Source organism: Myxocyprinus asiaticus, chromosome 1 (genome assembly GCF_019703515.2).
Source record: "Myxocyprinus asiaticus isolate MX2 ecotype Aquarium Trade chromosome 1, UBuf_Myxa_2, whole genome shotgun sequence".
NCBI classification, from domain to species: domain Eukaryota; kingdom Metazoa; phylum Chordata; class Actinopteri; order Cypriniformes; family Catostomidae; genus Myxocyprinus; species Myxocyprinus asiaticus.
Genome location: NC_059344.1, coordinates 67167261 through 67193604, shown reverse-complemented (window position 1 = coordinate 67193604; position 26344 = coordinate 67167261). Strand labels below are relative to the sequence as shown.

At 37.0% G+C, this 26344-nt stretch overlaps 1 protein-coding gene and 1 pseudogene across 1 annotated transcript in view; one reads left to right on the top strand and one right to left on the bottom strand.

Annotated features, from left to right (window-relative positions):
- Positions 1–1406: 1406 nt before the first annotated feature.
- Positions 1407–26344, bottom strand: part of LOC127448088 (histone H2A, sperm-like) — a 36681-nt pseudogene continuing 11743 nt past the window's right edge.
- LOC127440298 (uncharacterized) overlaps positions 12306–26344 on the top strand; it is a 37123-nt gene continuing 23084 nt past the window's right edge. Inside the window, exons 1-7 of the mRNA XM_051696807.1 lie at positions 12306–12359; positions 16344–16379; positions 22565–22837; positions 25378–25488; positions 25748–25837; positions 25930–25980; positions 26111–26176. Coding sequence (XP_051552767.1) covers positions 12329–12359; positions 16344–16379; positions 22565–22837; positions 25378–25488; positions 25748–25837; positions 25930–25980; positions 26111–26176 — 658 coding nt within the window. The 5' untranslated portion in view covers positions 12306–12328. The remainder of the gene's footprint in view (positions 12360–16343; positions 16380–22564; positions 22838–25377; positions 25489–25747; positions 25838–25929; positions 25981–26110; positions 26177–26344) is intronic.

Sequence of the window (26344 nt, the reverse complement as noted above, 5' to 3'; positions counted from 1 at the left end):
GCTTCTAAATGTTAGTCCCGCCCATCGTCTCGTGATTGACAACTACCATCACCAACATGATTCAGTTCCTTTATTCCTCCAACTTCCTCTTCCGCGCTTTATTATTTTTGTTACCAATTGGACACGAAAAGTGCACATAAAAAATAAAAAGAATTAAATAACAAAAAAAGTGAACTTGATGAATCCACGAAACACACAAGAGTAAAAATAACCTCTGATATCACCTCTAATAAAATCAGACCGGAAATGATCTGTCAGTGGGATTGAAGTGACTCTTAAAAGAGCATTTGGGGTTGATGTGTGTGACGTCACTGTGGATTTAAGCGAGTTCTCCGCGAATCCGGCGTGCCAGCTGAATGTCTTTGGGCATGACGGTGATCCTCTTGGCATGGATGGCACACAAGTTGGTGTCCTCGAACAGAACGACCAAATAATCCTCGCTGGACTCCTGCAGGGCCATGACAGCTGAACTCTGGAAGCGCAGATCCGTCCTGAAATCCTGAACGATTTCTCTCACCAGACGGTACCGGGCCTGTAACGATGAGGTTTCTTGACTCCACCGGTGGCTGGAGCGCTCTTACGGGCGACTTTAGTAGTGAGCTGCTTCCTCGGGGCTTTTCCACCGGTGGATTTATGAGCGGTCTGTTTGATTCTTGCCGTGACTTCAACGATCTCTTCTCTATTCTTCACAAGAAATGCAGATGTTCGTTACACCGCTGCTTTTTAAAGGCTAGTTCGAGCACGCGCTCTGTGTGGGGAGGGTGAAGAGGCTTGTGATTGGCTGATATGGACGTCTACGCATCAAAGTTGACCAATGACTGTACGGATCGTAATTTTAAACAAGCGGCGGCAGTTTCCCGCTCAAGATCTTTTGTTCAGTTCATCTCTGTGCGCATGTCACAAATGCTGCACATTCATTTCAGTATATTTCATACTCATGTAGTTTCATTTATTTGTTTTGAATAATTAATAGTCTTATGATTAGTAATAACAAATACATAAATAATAGTTAATGTGATCGGTTGTTATTAATAGGCTAATAATAATCCAAAGAAGTATTATAATGGTGAATAAACTATTTTATTTTATTTTTTGTGGTTGTTCACATAGATAAAAAAAATAATAAAAAATAAAGCAATCCCATTAGTGTCTCAATCACCTAAAGAAACATTCACTTTAATAACAATTTTGCATTGATATTCTTTAAACACTGTTTGTCCTAAAACCACTGAATTTGTATGTTAATCTATATTGTATACTGAACGTAATTAGAGGAACAACTATTAAAGGAGTATTATCTGTAATTTATGTTTCAGCATACACAATATATATATATATATATATATATATATATATATATATATATATATATAATATATATATATATATATATATATATATATGTTATAACTGTTTACCTAAACATGTATTTTACAGCCGATACTGTCCTATTTTATAGAGGTACAAATTAAAATGAACATATTGATTTCTCATGAGTTTACATTACTATGCAGTTTTTCCTCACTGCGTTTTTGTATTTTAAACATCCGCTTATGAAAAGATTGATTTTATATTTCAGTAGAAAAAATGACTCTTATAGTTCAAGTGTGTGACCTTTAAAAGAGTCTTTGGGTTTATATGAATCAGACTTTAGTCCATTTACTTCTTGGCGGGTTTCTCAGTCTTCTTGGGCAGCAGCACAGCCTGGATGTTGGGCAGCACACCATCCTGAGTGATGGTCACTCCACCCAAGAGATTGTTCAACTCCTCGTCGTTCCGCACAGCCAGCTGCAGGTGACGGAACGATACAAGTCTTCTTATTGTCCCGAGCGGCATTTCTTGCCAACTCCAGAATCTCAGTGGTGAGATACTCGAGTACAGCGGCCAGATAAACAGGAGCACCGGCATCAACGCACTCTGCGTAGTTTCCTTTGCAGAGCACAAACATCACGGTTCTATTAGCCCACAAGTTTGTTCTGTTTGTTTTGTCATTTTCTCTCCCTCGTGTTTCACAGGCACACTCCAATGGCATGAACGGAGTTTCCATGGGAATGTTCATTGTTCTCATGGCAGCACCGATCATGCCACTGATTAGCTTGTTGAGCAACACCTGTTCCTGCCTGATTTCACTCCCTACTTATGCCCTCATGTTTTTCTGTTTCTTCGATTGATGATTCTACTAAGTTGAGTACTAACCTCGCTCTCTTTGTTTAGCTGGTCCTGCCTTGTCACTCTGTTGGTTGCTCGCATTGTTCGGGTTGTGGTTTGCCTTCCAGTCTTTGCTGAGTTTCAGCCTGGCAGTCCATGGAGGAATTTCGGTCTATGTCTGCGTGCTGGGGATCAACACTTTTGCTGTTACTTGCATTGTACACTTGCATTACCTAACTTCTACTGAGGATATTTCCAAGCTTTGCCTGACTTCCAGGACGCACACGCTCCACTAACAAACACACTACTCATTACCCTCTGCGCGGTGGCACATGACTGAATTTCTACATATTATTGTGAATAAATATTTTGGAACTGTTTCCCCTGCTCCTGGGTCATTCTGTCCATCATTTACACGTCACACATTTCAAATCAAATCAAATCACTTTATTGTCACACAGCCATATACACAAGTGCAATGGTGTGTGAAATTCTTGGGTGCAGTTCCGATCAACATAGCAGTCGTGACAGTGATGAGACATATACCAATTTACAATAACATCAAATTAACACAACACAATTTAAACATCTGTTATACACATAATTACACTCAACAGTATACAAATAATAACATACACTGTACAGTATGCAATACGCACTATATAGATACACATTATTCAATAAAAATAAAAAATAAAAATATATAAAAAAGTATATATATATAGAATGTACAGTATTGTACTGTATTGACATTCAGGCTGTCGGCTGATAGTCAGTTGTTAAGAGAGAACATAATATAATAATAATAATATAATTTATGACAGTCCAGTGTGAGATATAAGAGTAAGGGTAATAAAGTGCAGTGCTGATGTATTTTGATCGTGGGAGATCAAGAGTTCAAAAGTCTGATTGCTTGGGGGAAGAAGCTATCATGGAGTCGGCTGGTGCGGGTCCTGATGCTGCGATACTGCCTACCTGATGGTAGCAGTGAGAACAGCCCATGACTCGGGTGGCTGGAGTCTCTGATGATCCTCCGAGCTTTTTTCACACACCGCCTTTTATATATTTCCTGGAGGGAGGGAAGCTCACCTCCGATGATGTGTCTGGCAGTTCGCACCACCCTTTGCGAAGGTTGAAAATGTCCGTAAAAATACCAGCCAGCTGGTTCGCGCGCGCTCTGATGATGCGGCCCGGAATGCTGTCTGGGCCCGCGGCTTTGCGGGTATTCACCCATCGGAAGGATCGTGTTACATCCGCTACAGAGACGGAGAGTGAACTAACCTCTGTAGCTTCAGCCGCGAGAGCTCTCTCCGCGAGGGCGGTGTTATTTCCCTCGAAACGAGCATAAAAAGTATTTAGCTCATCCGGTAGAGAGGCAGCGATGTTCATGGCGGAGTTTTTATTCCCTTTAAAGTCCGTGATGATGTTAATTTCCTGCCACATGCTTCTAGAGTTGGTGGTGTTAAACTGTCCTTCAATCTTACTCCTGTACTGGTGTTTTGCGGTTCTGATTTTTTGGAGGGCATAACTGGCTTGTTTATGCTCCTCCACGTTCCCGGAATTAAAAGCGGAGGTCCGCACATTAAGTGCCGCGCGAACATCGCTATTGATCCAAGGTTTCTGATTCGGATAGATTCGTACAGTTCTGGTTGGAACGACGTCCTCTACGCACGTTCTGATGAAGCACATTACGCTATCAGCGTAAAGCTCGATGTCGTCATCAGAGGCGGACCGGAACATCTCCCAGTCCGTGTGATCAAAACAGTCTTGTAGCGTAGAATCTGATTGGTCTGACCAGCACTGGATCGTTCTGAGGGTGGGTGCTTCCTGTTTCAATTTCTGCCTGTAAGCGGGCAGAAGCAGAATGGAAGAGTGGTCCGATTTGCCAAATGGTGGGCGGGGGAGGGATTTGTAGCCATCCCGGAACGGAGAGTAGCAATGGTCCAAAACTCGGTCCCCTCATGTGTTGAAACTAATGTGCTGGTGATATTTTGGTGCGACTGATTTGAAACTGGCTTTATTAAAGTCCCCTGTCACAATGAACGTGGCCTCAGGGTGCGCGGTTTCCTGCTCACTTATTCTCCCATACAGTTCCTTGAGTGCCCGGTCTGTGTCGGCTTGTGGGGGTATGTACACAGCAGTGATAATGACCGCTGTGAATTCCCTCGGTAGCCAGAGTGGTCGATACACACTTTCACTCTGTCCGCTCGGTGCACGGAGAACCCCGCGGGTTCAATGGCTGAGTCTGGAATCTCCGCAGACATCCAAGTTTCTGTTAGGCAGATAATGCAGCAGTCCCTTGTATATCGTTGGAAAGAGATCCGCGCTTTCATCTCGCAGAGCTTGTTATACAGAGACTGAACATTTGCCAGTAGAATAGTGGGTAGCGGGGGTCGATTTGCACGGCGTCTTACTCTGATGAGAACGCTGGCACTGTTTCCCCTTTTCCTCCTGCGTTTCCGCGGCCGTGCTGCCCAGACAAAGGACATTTCAACTAAATGGGAAGTACACATTTGTCACTTCTCACTCTTATTGTTCTTTTCTCACAGTTGAATTTGGCCCTTTTTTTTATTGGATGGCATGTAAAAATGTCTATCACTCAACCTTCAGAAAGTGTCTTGAGCATTTCATTGCTGCACATCTTTTCACTGGATCTGTTGCTATGTTAATTAAAATATCTAAAATACAAAGCTTTTGAGTGAAATAGGAACTTGAAATATTGATGTACAGTTACAGTTCTCTATAGTGTTATGTATCTAGGTAGACATTAAAACAATTTTGACAATACAATTAACTTATTTACAACAGATGCAATGAAGTCTTATGTCAGAAAGCAAAAAAAAAAAAAAAAAATCAAAGTGATTTAAATTAAAATTGTAAATGCAATACCTATATGTGGTATAAAATATGGAGAGCTTTTGATTTTCTTTTAAATGTATATATTGTATATTTTTTCCATGTTGTCATTTTATCTTTATGACTATCTTCTGTTCACATGTGGCTTTAAACATTCTCACTCTGTTTTCACAGCTTTTCTATTTGTGTTTGTTTCCAGGAACACAGAACATGTTGTGTTAGCAGATCTGGTACAGCAGTTTCACACTGTTGTCTTGACGGGTCAGACTTTCAGCATCTTCTTTAACTCCCTTAAAGAGTTCTGCTCTGTTTCTCATCACAGCTTCAACAGCTTGAATGCACTAAAAGAGAAGTTAAATATCTTATTTTTTGTTCTGCATGCATTGGTCTGTAGACCCTTGTCTTTCTCCCCGTGCCTTTTCTTTCTGTCTCTGAAGTGTGAAATGACGTTAGAACACAGGAAGGGTTTGGTTTAGACACACAGCACTGCTAAAACAGATCATTAATGTGACAGTATGGAGTCCAGTGTGCTGCGTCTTATACTCTGTGAGTATTTTATTATATTCTATATTATCTTCTGTTATTTCTGTGTGTGTGTGTGTGTGTTAGAAAATATATTCTGCTGAAGATAAAACAAATGATTGTGATGTGGGTGCACAGGTCTATACTGTAGATTTACTGTCTCAGTGTTCATGTATTCTTTATTCTGTTCATATATATATAATGTTTTGTGTTATAGTGATGATGAGAGTGAAGACTGCAGTTATTACTGTGTGTTACAGAACAAATGCATCTGTCTGTGTTCATGTGAAAGATGATGGACTTGTGTTTTAACTCTTCCGCTCAGTTTTGAGGTCACAACTGTAACGTCATCATAAGAAATAATACATCGACACGTACTGTTCACAGTATTTAAACGAGCTCGTCTGTCGCCTATTGGTTAAAGTCTGCAAAACATTTCAACCAATCACTGCACTTCCGTCTAAACTTCAAGCCCCTCCCCCTATCTTCCGTCATATGAGCCTTCAAGCGTTTCAACTCCGAAATATTTAATGTAAAAACACAAACAACAACAACAATAATAATAATAATAACAATAATAATAATAATAGTAGTAGTATATTTAACATTAAGTTTAAATATATCTGACCAAAAACAAAACAGATTTACTTCATTAGTATGAAAACTCAAAGACACAATCGCTCTTGAAACACACATGAGAACCATATAGACTCAACCCGCTCATCTCAGTGTGTGTGCGTTTTCTCCTCTCACATTTACAGTAAAACTGGAGTGATTCAATAGTTTATTGGACTGAAAACAATGTGAACACCGAGCAGGACTTCTGTACTTTATTTAGAGACAAAAACACATGACGATGTAACGATGTGACGTTTATTTCAGCGTCGAAATCAGGGGCGGTTCTAGAGTCAGTGAACATCCGGGGTTTATCCCACAGACATCCATGTGTGCATCATAATACACGAGATACACTTTAAAATATGTTTAAAAGTTACATCGGCAAAGAGTCCATTTTTAAATGAAGTAAAAGTCTTTCAATATTGTTTTTTAATAAAGAGTGAGAGAGTGTGTGCGTGCGTGCGTGCATGCATGTGCGTGTGTTCATGCGTGTTTTTGTGCGTGTGTCTTTCAGTGTGTGTGTGTGTGTGTGTGTGTGTGTGTGTGTGTGTTTGTGTTTTGGAAAGACTGCTGCTGTGTGAGGACTAGTCAGATACTTCACTAGCTTTTCTTCCTCAGAGAATTTTTATTATTATTATTATTATTATTATTATTATTATTAAATAACACAAAAATGAAAATAATATAATGATGAAATGTATAGTTGTCTCTTACAGTTTCAAGGCTGTTAAGGGACAAATCGTTAACCTCATTTGATAGTGCAATTAATAAGTAGTAGTTACACATACATGAAGCAGAATACATCTTGCTGTTGAAGTGCTGATGTTGACTGAGGCTGTTTTACTTATTTTTTTTAAAATGTCCATTTCAATATTCTAATAAATCTCCTCATCAAGACAAGTGCACACCTACACAACATTTGTCTCTAAAGCATCGAGTTACTTACATCCAAAAGTCACAATCTCATGGGCTGATCGTATTAAACTTCTTTACGAAGATTGGCCAGTTTACATGTCAATCAGTACTTCTTGTCTGATTGGGCGGTTCTTGTCAAGAGTGAATGAAGAGTATCCGCTTGTTAAGACATGACTGATCAACTATAGATTATGGATGTATAGCTTATGGGTCTGCGTCTAAAACTTTTCTGCAGAAAGTAGAAATAATTCGGTCACAGGCATTACGTATATGTTGTGGTGCTCTCAGATCTTCTCCTATTCCTGCCTTACAGGTAGAAATGAGTGAACTGCCTCTTGATATTTGAAGACTAAAGTTAATGTTGACTTACTGGATATCAGTAAAGGGACACTATGAAACTCATCCAATTAAAAAAGTATTGGTAAAATGCTGGGAATATGAGTCAGCCAAGTTAAGAAGTTTTTGATGGATTGCAGAAGAAGCCCAATCATGTGGAATAATAAATGTAGAAGTGAGCCCCACAGTAGTAGTGTCAGCTATTTCACCTTGGCTATTCCCTTTACCATTAGTAGATCTTAATCTGCAAGAAATTATTAATGATAAAAATAGAGTAATAGCAAAGGATGCAATGGTTAAACAGTATCTAGAGCAGAATTACTACTCAATACTTACAATTTTCATTGATGGTTCTAAAGATCCTGAAACAGGTCGAGCTTCAGCAGCTGTATATGTCCCACATTTTCAAGTTAAAATTGGTAAAAGAGTATCTGACCAAGTAGGAGTTTATTCAGCAGAGATGGTAGCAATATTATTAGCTATCAGGAATGTGGTGATATGCTCAGATTCATTCTCTGCTTTATCAAGCCTTGTTAGTGGGAGATCCTCTAGACAAGACATTTTATATGAAATTCTTTTAAGTATGTATAGAGTAACTAAGTTAGGAATTAAGATGTGTTTCCTGTGGGTTCCAGCACACGTGGCAGTGGATGGAAATGAGGAATTTGATCATTTAGCAAAGCAGGCGCTGAAATTATCACATATAGAAATGAATATCCCACTAAGTAAAGAAGAAGGCCAAAATCACAACAGCTATAAAAGGGAAATGGTAAGAAATTTGGAATGAGGAGGGAAGAGGAAGACATCTGTATCATATTCAAAATCAAGCAGGAGGTGAAAGAGGGAATTTTGGTAGTAGAAGAGAAGACTTCATTACCAGACTTCGCCTTGGGCACACAGCTCTAAATTATTCCCTATATAGAATGAACAAACATGATTCTGGGAATTGTAGATTATGTGGATCAGTGGAAACTGTAGATCATGTACTTTTAATTTTCTAGTAATTGCATATATTGTATATTTTTTCCATGTTGTCATTTTATCGTTATGACTATCTTCTGTTCACATGTGGCTTTAAACATTCTCACTCTGTTTTCACAGCTTTTCTGTTTGTGTTTGTTTCCAGGAACACAGAACATGTGTTAGCAGATCTGGTACAGCAGTTTCACACTGTTGTCTTGACGGGTCAGACTTTCAGCATCTTCTTTAACTCCCTTTAACACTCTGATACTGAGAGAGTTTAAGAGAGTTTTCATTGCAATCAAACACACTCAGAACTCACAGTCTAAAACAGTTCAGTGGACTAGTGTTTGTAGTTTCATGATGAAATACATCAAGGTGGCGCTGCGGATGGCCACCTCGGTGTGGAGTGCTTCTATTGTTTTGTTGTTTTTGTTTGTTTGTCCTGTGTTTAGTAATCTTTTTTTCAGTCAGTTTTACCAGAGACAACTGCTGAACATTCGACAGCATACACCAGTCAATCTTTTCCAGGATTTTGAATATTCGGACGTTTTGTTTGGCATTTTAGTCGGAGGTGCGGCTGTGTTGTTTAAACGCGCTATGTGACGCAGGCGAGGGAGAGGAGCAGGCGCGTTGGTCAAACTCCGTTGGCGCGGCTTTCGAACAACTCTGCCGAGCATTCATCTAGCAAATCTCCGCTCTCTCCCTAACAAAACAGATGAACTACATCTCCTCACCCGCACAAACAAGGACTTTTCAAACTCTACTGCCTTGTGCTTCACAGAAACCTGGCTGAGTGAAGCCATTCTGGACAGCGCGTTACATCTGCCGGGCTTTCAGCTGCTCAGAGCGGATCACATCGCGGAGTTAACGGGGAAAATGAGAGAAGGTGGAACATGCTTTTACATCAGTGAAAGTTGGTGTACAGATGTAACAACGTTAAAGAAGATGTGCTGTCCTAATTTGGAAGTGCTCTTTATTAACTGTAAGCCTTTCTACTCGCCGCGGGAGTTTTCCTCGTTTGTTCTGGTGAGTGTGTATATCGCACCAAATGCGTGTTTGAATGCCGCGCTGCAACAGCTGGCTGATCAAATCACAGACACGGAACAACAATACCCGGACTCAGTTATTATTATCCTTGGGGATTTTAACAAAGCAAAGCTCACATATGAACTGCCCAAATACAAACAGCACATCACATGCCCCACCAGAGACAGAAATATACTGGATCATTGCTACACAACATTAAAGGATGCATATCGCTCTGTCCCTAGAGCAGCTTTGGGACTATCTGATCACTGTCTGGTTCATCTTCTTCCAACCTACAGACAAAAATTAAAATCTGCTAAGCCTGTATTAAGGACTGTAAAGAGATGGACCAACGAAGCAGAGCTGGAACTACAAGCCTGCTTTTACTGCACTGATTGGAGTGTTTTTGAGGCTGCAGACACCAATCTGGAGGAGCTCACAGATACGGTTACATCATATATCAGTTTTTGTGAGGATATATGCATTCCTACTAGGACTTATTTAACATTTAACAACGACAAACCATGGTTTACAGCGGAACTCAGGCAGCTTCGTCAGGCCAAAGAGGATGCTTACAGAGTTGGGGATAAAGTCTTGTACAATCAGGCCAGGAACACGCTGAATAAGGGAATCAGAGTGGCTCAAAGAAGATACTCTGAGAAGCTGAAAAACAAGTTTTCAGCTAACGACTCTGCATCAGTGTGGAATGGCATGAAACAACTTAGGAATTACAGGACTCCTGCTCCCAGCCCTGTAGAGACCAACAACTGGCTGATGACCTGAATGTGTTCTACTGTAGATTTGAAAGGCCCAATCTCACACCCCACACCCACTCTGACCTTCACTTCACACAAACACCAACACCTCCTGCAACCCCCCTCCTGCTACTCAACCTGCATTTAACATCTGTGAACCCTTTCTAGATCCCCTTCAATTTGCTTATCGAGCAAACAGGTCTGTGGATGATGCAGTCAACATGGGATTGCATCATATCCTGCAACATCTGGACAGACCAGGGACATATGCAAGGATCCTTTTTGTGGACTTCAGTTCGGCTTTCAACACCATCATCCCAGCTATACTCCAGAATAAATTACACCAACTCTCTGTTCCCATGTCTATCTGTCAGTGGATTACCTGCTTTCTGACGGACAGGCAGCAGTTTATGAGACAGGGGAAACTCACTTCCAGCACCTGTACTATCAGCACTGGTGCCCCCCAGGGATGTGTGCTCTCCCCACTACTCCTCTCCCTCTACACCAATGACTGCATCACCAAGGACCCCTCTGTCAAGCTCCTGAAGTTTGCAGATGACACCACTGTCATCGGCCTCATCCGACATGACGATGAGTCTGCATACAGAAGGGAGTTTAAACAGCTGGCTGTCTGGTGCAGTCAAAACAACCTTGTCTGTTTTTGTTTGTTTCTGCTGTTGTTCAGATTTGTATTTGTTCTGCTGATATTTGTACTGACCACAAATGAGAAATGATATGTTTAACAAAATGTTTATTTATTTGTCATTTTTCGTTAAATGTTGATTTTTCACAATATGTAAATTATTTGGTTTGTAATTTGCAATAACAGTTGGGAAATTATGCGGCTATAATTTAACCCTATAACAGCACACATGAAAAAAAGAGTAATTGATAGCTCATTTTGGAACTATTGGTTATTGGCAAATATTAACGTCAATACTTCATCAATAGTTTGTGCTTGAGGGTTCAAGAGTATGACCGCAGCCTCTGGAGATTAAATTTAAGCAATCACTGACACATTGTGGGGATTTGTTGTGCTTAAATATGTCATTATTGACATTATTTGTCCAGATTTTTATCCTCACTTCAATGCATAATTTATTATTTGATTATATTGTTTTACAAAGAAAAAATAACTTTATGGAATTGTGCAGCATTCACTGCATGTTCATTGCATATTGATATATTCTAGGAATGTCAGAAAATATATTTTCCAGTCTTTCCAGCAGCTGGAAGCACCAACATTTCAAAATAAAAGTCCATTGTGTTTTTTTGGACTTGTTTATAGTTAAAAGTCCCTGTTATTCACCAAATCTTAATTTTTTCCTGGTTATTATGGGATTTTGGTTGCACAGTAACCATGTGCTATATGCAATAAATATGCAACATACATACAATCTATTTTAAAAACTATCGGCTCATTTATCGTTATCAGCATTTTCCACTGCAATCCTGTTATTGTGTGAAAACTACTGTGATTAAAGTTTGTTTGATTTTTACTTTGTGTTTAAATCACTTTGTCATGTTGTTAATATATTTATTTCATATTAGTTTTGTTTAATAAAAGAAATGAGCTCATAGTTGTGGTTTGACTTCTGCTCTGTTTCTCATCTGCAGCTTCAGTGTGGGAGGAACAAAAGATATTAATACATTTCTGCATCTTTGGTTGATATGTTCTAAATGCTACCACAAGCAGATTCACATCAATGTATTTTTACATCCCTCTTCTTAGAAATATGTGGTTTCAGCCAGTGTGTGAGCAGTTCATTTATTTTCCGTGTTCAGAAAGGCCTGAATGTTGCTCCTCTTCTCACTGTTATGGTTCAGCCCTCCTTTAGAGGAGAAATGAACAAGTTTTAATTCTTACTGTGAATCACAGACAGTCTGAATTTAATTCACTGCAGAGTCACTTGTGTGTCTGATTCAGTCAACATGATTTGCATGTGTGTGTTTAGATGTTCATGTTCAAGTCTTTACTCAAATTAAAGAGGAACACAGCTTCAACATCTTGAATGCACTAAAAGAGAAGATTTTATATATATATATAGTGTGTGTGTGTGTGTGTGTGTGTGTCTGTGTGTCCATTGGTTCCCCTCACCCTATCTCTGAAGTGTGAAATGACGTTTGAACACAGGAAGTGTTTGGTTTAGACACACACTACTGATAAAACAGTTCATTAATGTGAAAATATGGAGTCCAGTGTGCTGCCTCTTATACTCTGTGAGTATTTTATTATATTCTATATTATCTTCTGTTATTTCTGTGTGTTTTAGAAAATATATTCTGCTGAAGATAAAACAAATGATTGTGATGTGGGTGCTAGTGCTGCCCCTACCAAAGGTTTTACTAGTCGACTAGTAGAGGTTAGTTTAAGCCATTAGTCGACTAGTAGAGGTTAGTTTAATACATACATTTTACAAGTGCACGCACCAAGCGAGCCGCAGCGACACCGGCAAAAGCGGTAATGAAACCAGCAAGAAGACTGTCTGAATATTTTATTAATTTATAGAGAGAAATGCACATTAGGGTTGTGCCGACAGACTTTGATCTCGGGGATTAATGATGATCAGAGTGATTATTATTATTATTAGGTTATTATTATTATTATTAGTGTATTATTATTATCAAATTAATACTTTATTATATTATTAAGAACAGATGAGTCCGTCTCTGCGCATGTCTGACACACTGTTTGTACGGAGGCGTGCAGTCTCGTGGAGCACGCGCATGTTAAAGGTTCTTACTCTTTCTTTGTTTGTCTTCTGATATATTTTTTATTTTTATTTCTTTATTTATTTTGCAAGAATAGTATGGTCTATGAGAATGCTGCAAATGACCTCACACATCTCAGCTCAGGAGGTGTTTTGAGTTCAGTTCACTTTATTTCTACAGAGCAGTTCATTGTGAACACAACTCTGCAGCCTATACATCTGTGATTAAAACATAAATAATACAAAAACACCTCAAACCATGATTTATATTTCAGTGATTATTATCATCATTATAATTATTATTTTTACATGTATAATTGTTTTTATGTCTTCATTTGTGTAAGTAATTTTCCGCCTGCATGTTTAGACGGAGACTTGCCCGACGGTAAATGGAAAGGTGGTTACTTTTATATATATATATATATATATTATTCTTTTATCACTTCATTATTTTAATTGCTTATTCGTTTCATTTGGAGTGCAATTTGAATTTAGAAATGTGTTTAAGTTTTTCGTTTTTTAAATAATTTAATTTTCAATTCAAAATCAGTAAAGCAAGAATATTCACGATCCCTCAGTCCGGGTGTTGCCGATGTAATTGGATATTGCGATATATACAATACCATTCAAAAGTTTAGGGTCACTTACTCATTCTTTATATTATTATTATTATTATTATTATTATTATTATTATTATTATTATTATTATTATTTTCACATTTTAGAATAATAGTAAAGTCATCACAACTATGGAATAATAGAAATGGAAATATGGGAATTATGTTGTGACTAAAATAAATCTAAACTATTTTATATTTTAGCATCTTCAAAGTAGTCACACTTTGACTAGATTTTGCAGAAATGAACTCTTGACATTTTCTCAACCAACTTCTTGAGGTATCACCCTGAGATGCTTTTTAAACAGTATTGAAGGAGTTCCCATCTATATGCTGGACACTTATTGGCTGCTTTCTCAATTCTTAAAAAAACTTAACTATTTTTTTTTCTATATATATATATATATATATATATATATATATATATATATATATATATATATATATATAAAATTTTAGTTTTGTAATGAAATAAATTAATATGTTGGCACAATTATATTTTTGTCTACAAAACTAATTTCAAACATTTAAGCATACACCTTCAGATCAAAAGATTTTTAAGATCATGAGAAACTTTTCAGTCAAGTGACCTCAAACTTTTGACCAGTAGTGTGTAAATATCGTGAAGGAGGAAACAAAACGAATTTATTCACACACAAGATGTATTTTCCCGGACAACGAAATACCCGACCGGTAGAGAATGCACGGATGAAATAGAGATGTTGCCCTTCACAACTGTTGTAAAACCATCTTTCAAAAAGTTGAACAACACACATTAGTTCATATTCTCAACCTTCATTAAATACAAGCGATTAATTTGATTGTATTTTTGCCTTTACAGTTTCATGAAGCGTTTCTGGTCTCAATTTTGAGCTTCTTTATTATTTGAAATGTACAAATTTGTGAATGTTTTTGTTATGATGGCTCTTTTATATAACATTGAATCCTCTCTTCAAAAATGTTGAATATATGGAGAACATCAAATAGGCTATACTACATATCAGGGAAATTTAACATGACTGATAAAAATAGAAGTTTTTCGTGTTTAAATAAATTACTTTAAAGTTTAAAGCAAAATCAATCAATCTAAATATTCACGGACCTTGTTTTTATATAGTGTATATATATATATATATTATAATCGCATTTAAAATTTCGCGATATCCGATTGTATGATCAGTATAATCGGATATCGCAAAATGTTAAATGCGATTATCATTAAAATATTTTTTACATATCGCCCAGCCCAAAAGGGAAGTAAAATGTTTCATGAACAACTGTAAAATGAAGTAATTTTATGGAGACCTGCACAAACACGTGTACTCAATTCCATATTGCAACATGTTTCCTTTTCATTTTGGCATATTTGTTTGTTTTTGAGTAGTCAACCAAAAATGTACAAATTGGCTCCTTAGTGAAAAAAGGTTCCCGACCCCTGGTATAGACAAATGGTGATGACAAATGATCTGTCTCTTCCTCATCTGGGGTTTGACGTCTCTTAAAATATTTGTGTGTGCTCATTCTGAAAAGCAGGGTACAAACTAGAGATGTCAGTTTCAGCGTTTTATCTTTTAACGTTACCTCAGACTGCTAACGATAGCTAGCTAGTGAAGCTGTAAGCAGTGTGACGTCATGCCAATTAACCCAGTAACGCTAACGTTAATTTACGTTAATCATCATGATTCTAACTTCAGCAGTAATATTATCTGTTTGCTCTTGTACACTGATGATGATAAATTGTGTGTGGAGTAGTGTATAAATGCAGTGGATATATTTAATGTTAGTTAACGTTACTTACCTCAAAGATTTGTCGTCCTCCTCAACCAAATAACGTTAGACGGATCCAGGAATACTCCAGTGCATATATCTGCGAGTGTGTGTGAGCGCGTGAGTTTACAGCAGCGGGTGAGGAGCTGACTGAACTGACTGCAGCTGACTGGCGCGCGCGAGAGAGCGCAAAACACAACCTTTTATTTTATGTGATTATGAGACTGAGAAGTGCACAAATATTTGAAATGTTTTCGGTTCATTATGAGACTGTGGCGGGCCCAGTCTAGTCTAGTCAATTAACGGGAAACACTGAGGGAAGTACCAGGACACCGCAGGAAGATTGAAAAGTGGGAGGTGTAGTATAAACATGGAAAATTGTATGGCATCTGATCTTTTCTGTTTTTATTTTTTAGCCATTATTAAATGTTACTATTCCTTAAATGTATTAAGGGGGGCGGCAATCTAAACTCTGGCCTAGGGTGCCAACAAATTCTGGGCCGACCCTGGCAAGGACAGCAAATGTAAATATTAGGCCGTTACATTTCAGTGGTTTTACATTATAATGATGGAATTGAATTTATCATTGATTATTAATTGAATTTGAACATTTTTGCAACATACAGTAGGTATTCTGTTTTGTGACACTAGTAAGCAGGTGCACCTCTGATGTCAGATCTGTTATTGAGTCCTGCAGACTGCTCTCATTTCTCACTTAATTTTGAGAGTGAAACATTTTCTGAATATAGACATATACATGGTACTGTAACACCACGTGTCAACAATCCAAAACTCTTTGTTTCATCCTCACATGACAGTTTTGGCTCAATGCAAACAGAACTTGATTCACTCCATCAGTGAATTCACTTCTAAATTCACCTGTGAGTCCTGCAGATGTGTGTTTGATGAGGTCACACACTGAATCTCTAACATCAGTCGACTGATGAATCCACATAGAAATGAGTGGAAAACTATCTTAAGAAGAAGAAAATTAAACACTTATTTGAACTACAATAAACTTTAGACATAAACACTTAGTTTCAGTGTTTAATTTGTATTGAATTGTGTTGAATTAATGGAAATGTTTTTTGTTTATTTTTTATTTTCAGTGCTGATGTCTAACAGCTACTCTAAACATATTCCAGGTAATGCATAATTCATAAATACATTAATTTATCTTTTTTCTTGACTTATATCAATTTTAAAATTCTAAACTTTGACAAATAATAGTTTGATAATGTCTGTATATATCCAAATGCATATCTTGTGATAAAATATAAAATTGTTACAACAAGCCATCAGCCTACACAGTAGGTGTCTACAGTCATGTTGGGCCTCATGTATTCAGATAGAAGACAAAGGCAGGCCTAACATAGTCGTAAAACCTAACTCAGCCCCCACATACCAAGTCATAAATCTTACTGATAAAAATCACGCCAAAATCAAACAAAGGGAGTCCAAAACAGACAACAAATCCCATGAAGCCTTGCTCACTAAAGGATCGAACTCTCAACTTCTATTGGATGAGACACACAACAGAATGTCCCTCAACTATGACATCATCAGGAGTAGAAATACCTCTGAAATGCTTCCGGGATTTGCTTCCAGCAACTTTGCTTGCAGTGTGTATACGCAGCTCATCGCTGCTCTCAGGTGCAGCTTCTTGGCACAAGGAAGTAACGTCCGACTTGAAACTGTGGCCATACAATCTCCATCTCGCTGGACGAGTTGAGATTACTCTGTGTTCAACCGAACACTCTAATAGATCCGAAGGAGACCGCCGAGCAATCCGCATCTTCATCCGTTTGCCTGCAGAAGTGAAGAGATTAAAGATTTCTCTTTCATCTTCAATCAAGTCGACATTTCTGAGTTCTCCGCCAGTCCGCCGAGAATCAGCAGCCGTGCCCGCCGACAGAGTGAGGAAACGGCCTCCCGTCATCACCCGAGCCTCGAAGAACCAAGTCTGAGTTAAAGGACGGATGAACACACATTCTGCATCCTCATACGATTCAAGTAAGAGGTTTACATCTGGGCAGAGATAGAATATTATAGTGTGTTATTCTTGTGTTTCAAGGTTTTTGCTTGTACAGTTTACGGACCGCCATGTCCGCTCATTATTAATACTCAGGGTATTAATTATCACGAATTTGTTTTGCTGTATTGTGGTCCAACCAAATTGGACTGTTGTTCATTTTCGCCATTGCGGGTGAGACCGGCAAACTGAGTTTATCCATTAAAGAGTCAAAGAATGCGGGACTTTTACAAGCCGTCCACCGCGTCTCTGAGCAATAAACTAACAGCTGCTTTCTCTCCCACGATCGCGAAATCGGCTTTGGGGCCGTCACTTTATTCTCTCTCTCGTACTAACCACACACACACACACACACACACACCCTCATGTGTTATAGGATTATTTTATTTTCATATCTAATCATATCACTGTTTAGTTTGTAGTTGTAAGTCGGAAGTTTATTGACTGCATTGTATTAATTACTAATTGATATTACTGCATAAATAAACTTTGTTTATATTACAAAGAGAAGTGTTTTAGTTTGTTTTACATACGCCTGTGTCATGCTGACGGGATGTCAGTGCTCGGATTCAAACCTTCATTCATTGTTTTTTTTTCCCCGAAAATAGATTTTCTTCGGATGTCGATTTTCCTAAGAAAACAAATCTAATATTGAGACTGTTATACTATCTGGTTATTAATCCCTGATTCCAGGGTGGTGCCCCGTCAATGTTAATCCTTATTATTCTATTGATTTTTGATAATTGATAATTGTCTTTGATTGAATCTGAAGGATCAATAAGCTAGTGTTAATTTTAATTAATGTTTCATCAGTTAACAATTAACGATTATCTTTGATAATTGTTGATTTAAAGGATTAGAAAAAGCTAACATTGATTCTCATCAATGTTGTATTGATTTTAATAATTAATAATTGTCTTTGATAATTATTAATTATTGCTAATAACCAAACCCGCTCCTAAATGTAGCGCACTACATTTACTGGAGTCCCATATGAGGTTTTAATGAGTTAAGATTCAATTAATTAATTTAAATATTGATTAATAACTAAAGAAATAATTTGTAATTATTTCTGATAGTAACACTGATCTAAACAACCAGTAAAGCCCTACAGTCATCTACTGTCTGTTACTGGCATGACATGGTTTTCAAGTCATGTTATTTATATTTTGTTCACCAGATGGCAACAGTATGTCACATTATCCTAGTTTCCATCCACTTTTCACGCTATTTTGTTATCGACAAAGTGAAAATGCGTTAAAAAAAATTGCGTCTTCTGCCTGTTTCCATTCAAATGGCCTTTTATCGATACAAATGGTGTGCGTGATGACGTCATGCCTAAAAAAAAACACTGTCGCATAAATTTAGGTTTATTGCAAAGTAAATCTTCCCTTAAGCCGTTTCCATACAGAAATGTGTTTATCGCTTTTTCGCCTCCCAGATGTCTCTGTTTTTTTCCTCTGATGTTTTGGTAAAATGGGGAGATTATTGAGACAGTTCATTGAAATTAGCCAGCTTACTGTCATTTTAATGAATAAATGCAATCAGAAGATGAGGAATTGCAATCAAAAGGGAGCTGTTGCACGCCTATCGCAGGTTGCTTCCGGTTCCGACCCGAAAGCGAATCGTCATGACCCTGTTCAAGCTGGCAACCTGCACCAAGTAGTGGGGGAATCTTTCGGACTTAGTATAAGGAGCATCCATTTGATGTGTATATGCTGTGTGCACAGCTATTAAAGAAGAAATTTGATGCGGTGTAATATCAGGGTTTACATATATGATACATTCCTGATATTCAATAGTCCATTTTGAACAATCATCTAAAGCATCACCATCACAATTAGTGTCATAATGCAATTTACATGTTCTGAAGAAGCTCAGCAAATGCGATCAGAGGTAAAGAGGGTTAGATTTAACATATTTAAACGTTTTAAAATGTTCAAAAGTTGGTTTTCTGGAAGTGATCTCATTGGACAAATAGTTCTGATAGTTTACATCCTGATAATGTAATTCAGCTGACTTTTCTCATCTATAGAACAGGGTAAGGCTAATTTAAGTTTGTGTAAAGAAAAAGCGTATATAGGTCTAAAAATATATAATTTTTTCATTTGGTAATTTATTTAATTTCATACAGGGAATTTTGCTGGTATTTTTTCAAAAGTATAAACTATAATCTTAAAGAATTGGGCTCTTAGTGTTCCAAAAAGCACACTGAAGCTTTTCTCCTAGTATGTTTCTTGAATTAGAGGCAGGATTAATGCTGATATCTGATTGAGCAAGTTAAACTCACGTGACACAGTCAGGCAACTGGCCTTTTTCACTGTGAAAAGCCCTTTAAGGTGCGGCCGTGATGTTCAAGTGTTTGAGGCATCCTCCACATCCATAACAGTTGGCGCCGAATCTACAGCTGCCTATAATGTAGCTTGGCAATGACAGGCAGACAAAGACCATGATGATGATGTGAAGAACCCAAGTGCAGTTTATTCACATCAGTGATAATCAAAAACGTGAGCAAGAACAAAACATAAACTTGACTGGACCTGGACCTGGACCTGGACCTGGACCTGGACCTGGACCTGGACCTGGACCAACAATACCTGACGAAGGACCATGGCAAACATGAGGGTTTAAATATATGGACAAGACATAACAAGACAAACAATGAACAGACAGAACAATAAACAAGATAACAAGACTAATAAACTTAAACCAATGACAAACTAGAACTGATAACAAGTTAACAAGACAATAAACCAATGAAAACAAGACACATGAACATGGAGGGTAACAGGATATCACATGACCAGGAAACACATGACTATAAAACAGTAACTAGACTACCGAAATAAAAGACATGAACACATTAAACGTGACACTGCCATTCAAGTTTTTTATGTGTGATTTGATTTGATGGGAGTCACGAGACTCTCCTTAGCCAATCATGTTGATAGATCAAAATAAAATCAGGACAGGGAAGTAGCGAACACAGACGGTGGGAAAATAGCCCATTAAAGTTCAGTTACAGCACTTAAAATGTACTCAAGTAAAAGTATACAATTTTTAAACTACTTAAAAAAGTACAATTCCTGGGAAAAACTACTTAATTACAGTAACGTGAGTATTTGTAATTCGTTAGTTTACACCCCTGCTCACTACAAATGTTCTCAGAGATTGATCCTGAGTTCATGATTAACTCTGAAGCTTGTGCACATGAATGAGTGACGTTTGCCACAAACAGCCAATGGGTGAAGCTTGGAGAGAGTCGGCACGATTTACATCTCAAAATTCAATGTGATTTATGTCTCCATTATGAAAATCTGAAGAATATATTTATAGAGCAAGAAGAAACACCGCTGCTGCAGTGAAAGAAAAATAAAATGAATATGTAATTGAATTTATATAGACTCACAATAAGAACATACAGGCTAATTAATTTTAAAATCATAAAAAATCCATATATCCATTCAGGTGAAGAGACTCGTCACACAATAAATGCTTTAAATTGAGAATCTGCAAACATTTTTTTTTTCAAGTTTCTCAGCATCATGCACTGCATACAGGTTCAGTATGTACAGAAATGCAAATAAACTCAATAATACATTTTTAATGTGCTGCATTTTTAAGCTCCACTGATCTCTTAAATAAACCATTGTATAATATCTTAATGTGTAGGTCTAATATATGAAATCATAATATATAAATCTAAATAAATCAAACACATTTCCCTGTGAAGGGCACTTTATTTTGGAGTGAGAGATACATGGGGAGTGACTTCATTGTGTCAGAGATGTTACTTTACTCACAGCTGATTGGTTCAGTATAGGGCTGGACGATATGGACCAAAATACATATCTCGGTATTTTTAGGCTGAATAGCGTTACACAATATATATCTCTGTATTTTCTATGAAGTGAGCTAAATGTTCAGTTGTAAGTCAAAGTCACATGTGAGATGTCACAAACACTTTTATTAAAACAGACTGTGATTAAAATAAAATACAAAGACAGTGTTTCCTTCCCTGTTTGAAAATATACAGCTGCAAAACATGTAAATAAAAAATTATATAACATAAATAGCCTATATTAAATAAAAATAGGTCTATCTCTGAGCATGCTCCTTCAGTTGTTTTCAGCAACAATAACAGACTGATTAAAATACAATTACAGGTGTTCAGTGTGTGTGTACGAGTTTGTGCAAATGAAGTGCAATTACAAACGATACAAAATTAACTTTTTGCCATTCAACCTTTCTAATATAACACAATACAAGCTGCAACAAGCACAGGAAAACACAGTCAAAATAATCCATTTTTTGTAGTCATAATAAAATATTAATTCTTAAAAAAACAAAAATTATAACAGTTTTTTGCCCTTGACCCTGTCTCTGCACTGACAAAACTCAATCAACTTACAATAAAAAAATTTAAAAAAATGCTTAAGATGAAAACAGGGACCAGTTACAATTAACCATCTGCGTCTTCATGATTTTAATCCTGAAGAAAAAACATTAAAACATTTTAAAAATACATATTTCCCCCTTAACCCCGCCACTGTCAAAACTCAATACATTTGAAATAAAACAAAGCTATCAGAAGTTGTGATCAAAGTAGTGATGTGTGATCAAAGTCAGAATAATTTCATTTTGTTTTCATCACATGCACCACAATCTGTAAAAGAGAGACCAAAACCTGTTCTGACTGTAAATCCAGATCATCATGTGTTCAGAGGAGAAACAGTCACTCTCACATGTGACATTGATGAAACTGAGACATGATCTCAACATTACTGTCATATGTGTGACTCGATCAAATCACTATAATCTTCATTTAAACTTTCTTTAAATAACTATAAATGAAGACAGTTAATATAAAATGAATTGTATTGATAAAAAGAGAAATAAGAAAAACTAACAGCAGTTACTGCCATATAATCTGTAAATAATCTATAAATGTGTTATTTTTGTGCCTATTTTCATGCATTTCAATTCCAAAACTAATTTCCATCAAACTGAATTGTGTAATAATAATAATAATAATAATAATAATAATCAATAAAATAAAACAGGAATATATATTAGTTTTATTAATAGTTTGTTAAAGATTAGTTTATTATATTTGATGAAAATTTATTGTGAAATTGAAATGTGTAAATCTTAAAAATAGTATAAAGTATTTTATTTTATTTTATTTATTTATTTATTGAGTGATATGAGCAGAAAGAGAGTGTGTATTAAACTGTAGATGCTGCAGGTGTGTGTTGTGTAAAGTGAGAGTTGTGTGTTTGTTTCTGGTTCTTACAGAGAGAAAACCTGTTCTGACTGTAAATCCTAAAACATCACAGATATTCAGAGGAGAGACTGTCACTCTCACATGTGACATACAGATGACAAAAGTGACAGACTGGACATACGTATTGCAGTGTGATGGTGCTGATGTTCAACACTCTAATGAGAAAGAGTTCAAGATTACTGTAACATACAGCAGATACAGCCGTAAATGCTGGTGTTACGCTAGAAGAACATCTACACAAATCAGCACTGACTGGAGTGATGAAGTGTCATTTACTGTCATCGGTGAGTGATCATCTGTTATATTATAATCATATGCATCAGTCAGCAGATACACAGTTTTCCTGAGCAACTACTGGGCGACACCATGATGATTATAATTGCCTGTTTTGTGTTTCTGGTCTCGAGACACAATGTAAAAACTACCGAAACGAGCGATTCAGACGGAGAACAACAAACATTTAAGTGTTATTTGGAGTAAAAATTACTTTCAGGCTCAACTTGTGAAGTTGTTGTCTGTCATAACAACTCAAATTAGTGAATGATATCAACATAACAAACCTCGGACCATCACTTCATGACATCTACATACTCAGATGAAGCACTGTCAAAAAAACAACAAACAACAAACGTTCATCTCGACGGGGCGGTTCTAGAGTCAGTGAACATCCGGGGTTTATCCCACAGACATCCATGTGTGCATCATAATACACGAGATACACTTTAAAATATGTTTAAAAGTTACATCGGCAAAGAGTCCATTTTTAAATGAAGTAAAAGTCTTTCAATATTGTTTGTTAATGAATATAAAACATAAAAAGTATGTCTGAGCATAAAATGAGTTGGATTGAAAACATTTCAGATCTACAGACTGCTTTATTCCACCACTGTAGACAATCATCCACAATCCTCCTTAATAATAATGATCTATGCTATTATCATTTTTAATCAAACTTATTGAATATGTTTAAAACATTTCTTGTTGCAAGAAATACCAAAAAGCATCCCCCTTGTAAAACCAGCATCCCCCCTTACCATCCCCTTTAGATCAGTTGTGTCCTGTATTACTCAGAACTAATCATGAAAATAAAAGATTTAATATTTAATTTTAATGTGTTTGATAAATAACAGACTTTAAATAAGGGCGATTAGCCGGTCAGAATTAGATTTCAACATGTGTGAGGTTGCCAGATGTCTATCGGTGAAATCCCCCAATCAGATCTGGACACTTGTACAGTTTGGATATCTGCTGTCAGAGTGACGCTTTAGTCCCGCAATCTGGCAACCTTGAGTGCGCGAGCTCTCTCTCTCCACTGTGATAAAAGACACCGGTTTTCTGAAAACACTGGCAGATATGTTTGATTTGTTCTTCCTAGTGTTCACATGAAACTTACACCACAAGTTTTCAAATGTTTCACGCACTTTCAAACGTGGTCAAGTAGTAGATTGGAGTCGAAAAAATGTGTGTCTGCAGTGGGCGAGAGATCTAGAAAAAAACCTTTTTCATTCTTTTCATGAAATAAATCATAAAATACAATTACAGAGAGTAACAGGTGCATATTATGGTCATGTGTCCTAAAGGTCAATGAAGTCATGCTCATTTTTGTGTGTGTGTGTGAGTGTGTGTGTGTGTGTGTGTGTTTGTGTGTGTGTGTCTGTCTGTGTGGGTGAGTGTGTGTTTGTTGTGTTCATTTTTTAATAACAATAATGAAAATAATATAATGATGAAATGTATAGTTGTCTCTTACAGTTACAAGGCTGTTAAGGGACAAATCGTTAGCCTCATTTGACAGTGCAATTAATAAGTAGTAGTTACACATACATGAAGCAGAATACATCTTGCTGTTGAAGTGCTGATGTTGACTGAGGCTGTTTTACTTCTTTTTTTTAAATGTCCATTTCAATATTCTAATAAATCTCCTCATCAAGACAAGTGCACACCTACACAACATTTGTCTCTAAAGCATCGAGGTAATTACATCCAAAAGTTACAATCTCATGGGCTGTTACACTGACTGTATCAGGTGAGTGTTCACACTCTGTAGATAAACTCTGTTAAATAAATAAACTCTGTTGATTCCTTTATTGAATATGAAAAGAATGAATGATACACAGATTAACTGAGAAGCAACTGATGAAGACTGATTCTTAACTGATTCTTAAAGTCTTTGTCACTGAACTGTCTCATATACTCACAGATAAACCAACACCAGCTGTGATTGTGAGTAAATATTTATTTCTCTGTACAGATTTCCCCACAGCTAAACTGACTGTACATCCAGAAACATCCGTTTTCACTGGAGAGACAGTGATCATGAAGTGTGACATTGAGTCTGATTACAGTAACTGGAGATATGAGTGGTATAAAGACAGAACTGTAGTGTCTGAGTCTGAGCGTTACACTGTAAACACAAACACTCTCACTATCAGAGGAGCTACTGAGTCTGATCAACATCAGTTCTGCTGTCGAGGAAAGAGAGATGAAAGACCAGCAACATCACAGAACACAAGTGTTATTAACCTTCTGTAACGCCCACATCTAGAAAACAGACACTCCCACCTCTGTAATAAACACGGAGATCTTAGTCCCGTCCCAATCAGTACATGAAATCACAGACGCCGGGTGATAATAACTGTAACTCAAGTGTCATTTAGAAAACTAATCCTGTCCGAATAGTGCTAATGTCTGACATCCAAATATTTTCTCTTCACACACTAAAAGAGTCTGGGTTACTTTATCTACCCAAATGCTGGATTGAGCCTGTTGGGTTCCCCAAACTTTGCAATAATAAAATATGAATAAATGTGTCTGTCATGTTCTCCAGTCTCAGACGGTTCATCTACTCGTCTGGTGATTTGGGTGGTTGAGGGTCTGAGTATCGCCTTGTTACTCATCATCTTACTGATCCTGCTGTGGAGATACAAAAACAACAAAGGTTTGTTCATAGTATTGTATGATCAGTACTAATGTACACCACCAAATGAAGTCAAACAGAGAAATGTTTTGATAGTGCCACATAGTCACAGTGTTTCCCTTTTGAGTGAAATCAACATACAAATACTTTATTTATAGTTTACTCTGCATATTAAGGGACACAAGAAAGTATTTTAACATGAAATGAAATGACACACATTAGCTTTAAGAGAAGTTGACATGTCGACTATATCATTGATCTTTGTCTCTATCTACTGTAGATCAGCAGTGTATCAACCAACAGACATCAGTTCAGAATCAGAGGACACGACCTGGAGAATCCCAGACAGAAAACTGTCCTCTACAGTCTGGTCAGACTCAATAACACATTATTCAAGTGTTTACCTGTAACACAGCTGTGTGTGTATCTTTAATCCTCAAACACATGTTTGCTGTCCAGCAGGTTGTGATCACATTTATGATAATCTGGATACAATCTATAAGAAGAGCACAGGTTGAGTCTTAAACATTTAGTTACTGAAAAAAAAAAAAAAAAATCATTATAAAGAAATACAAAAATATTGTTCATCTTTAAAATGCCCATCTGAAGGCTAACTTGTTTTGTTTTGTTTCCTGTGATCCAGGAGCATCAGCAGATGAGGTCACATATTCAGAGGTCACTATTAAAAACAAGATATCTGTGGATAAAGGTAAAATAAATCCTCTTTACTGCACCTGTTAAGAATTAACATTTATTAAGCAAAAACATCAATCATCACTGTATTTCTATTTGATAAAATATCAAAACACATTTTTTTTTTCATTTATTTAATATATTCTTTTTGTTTTGTTTTTATGTAATGTATTATTTACATTCT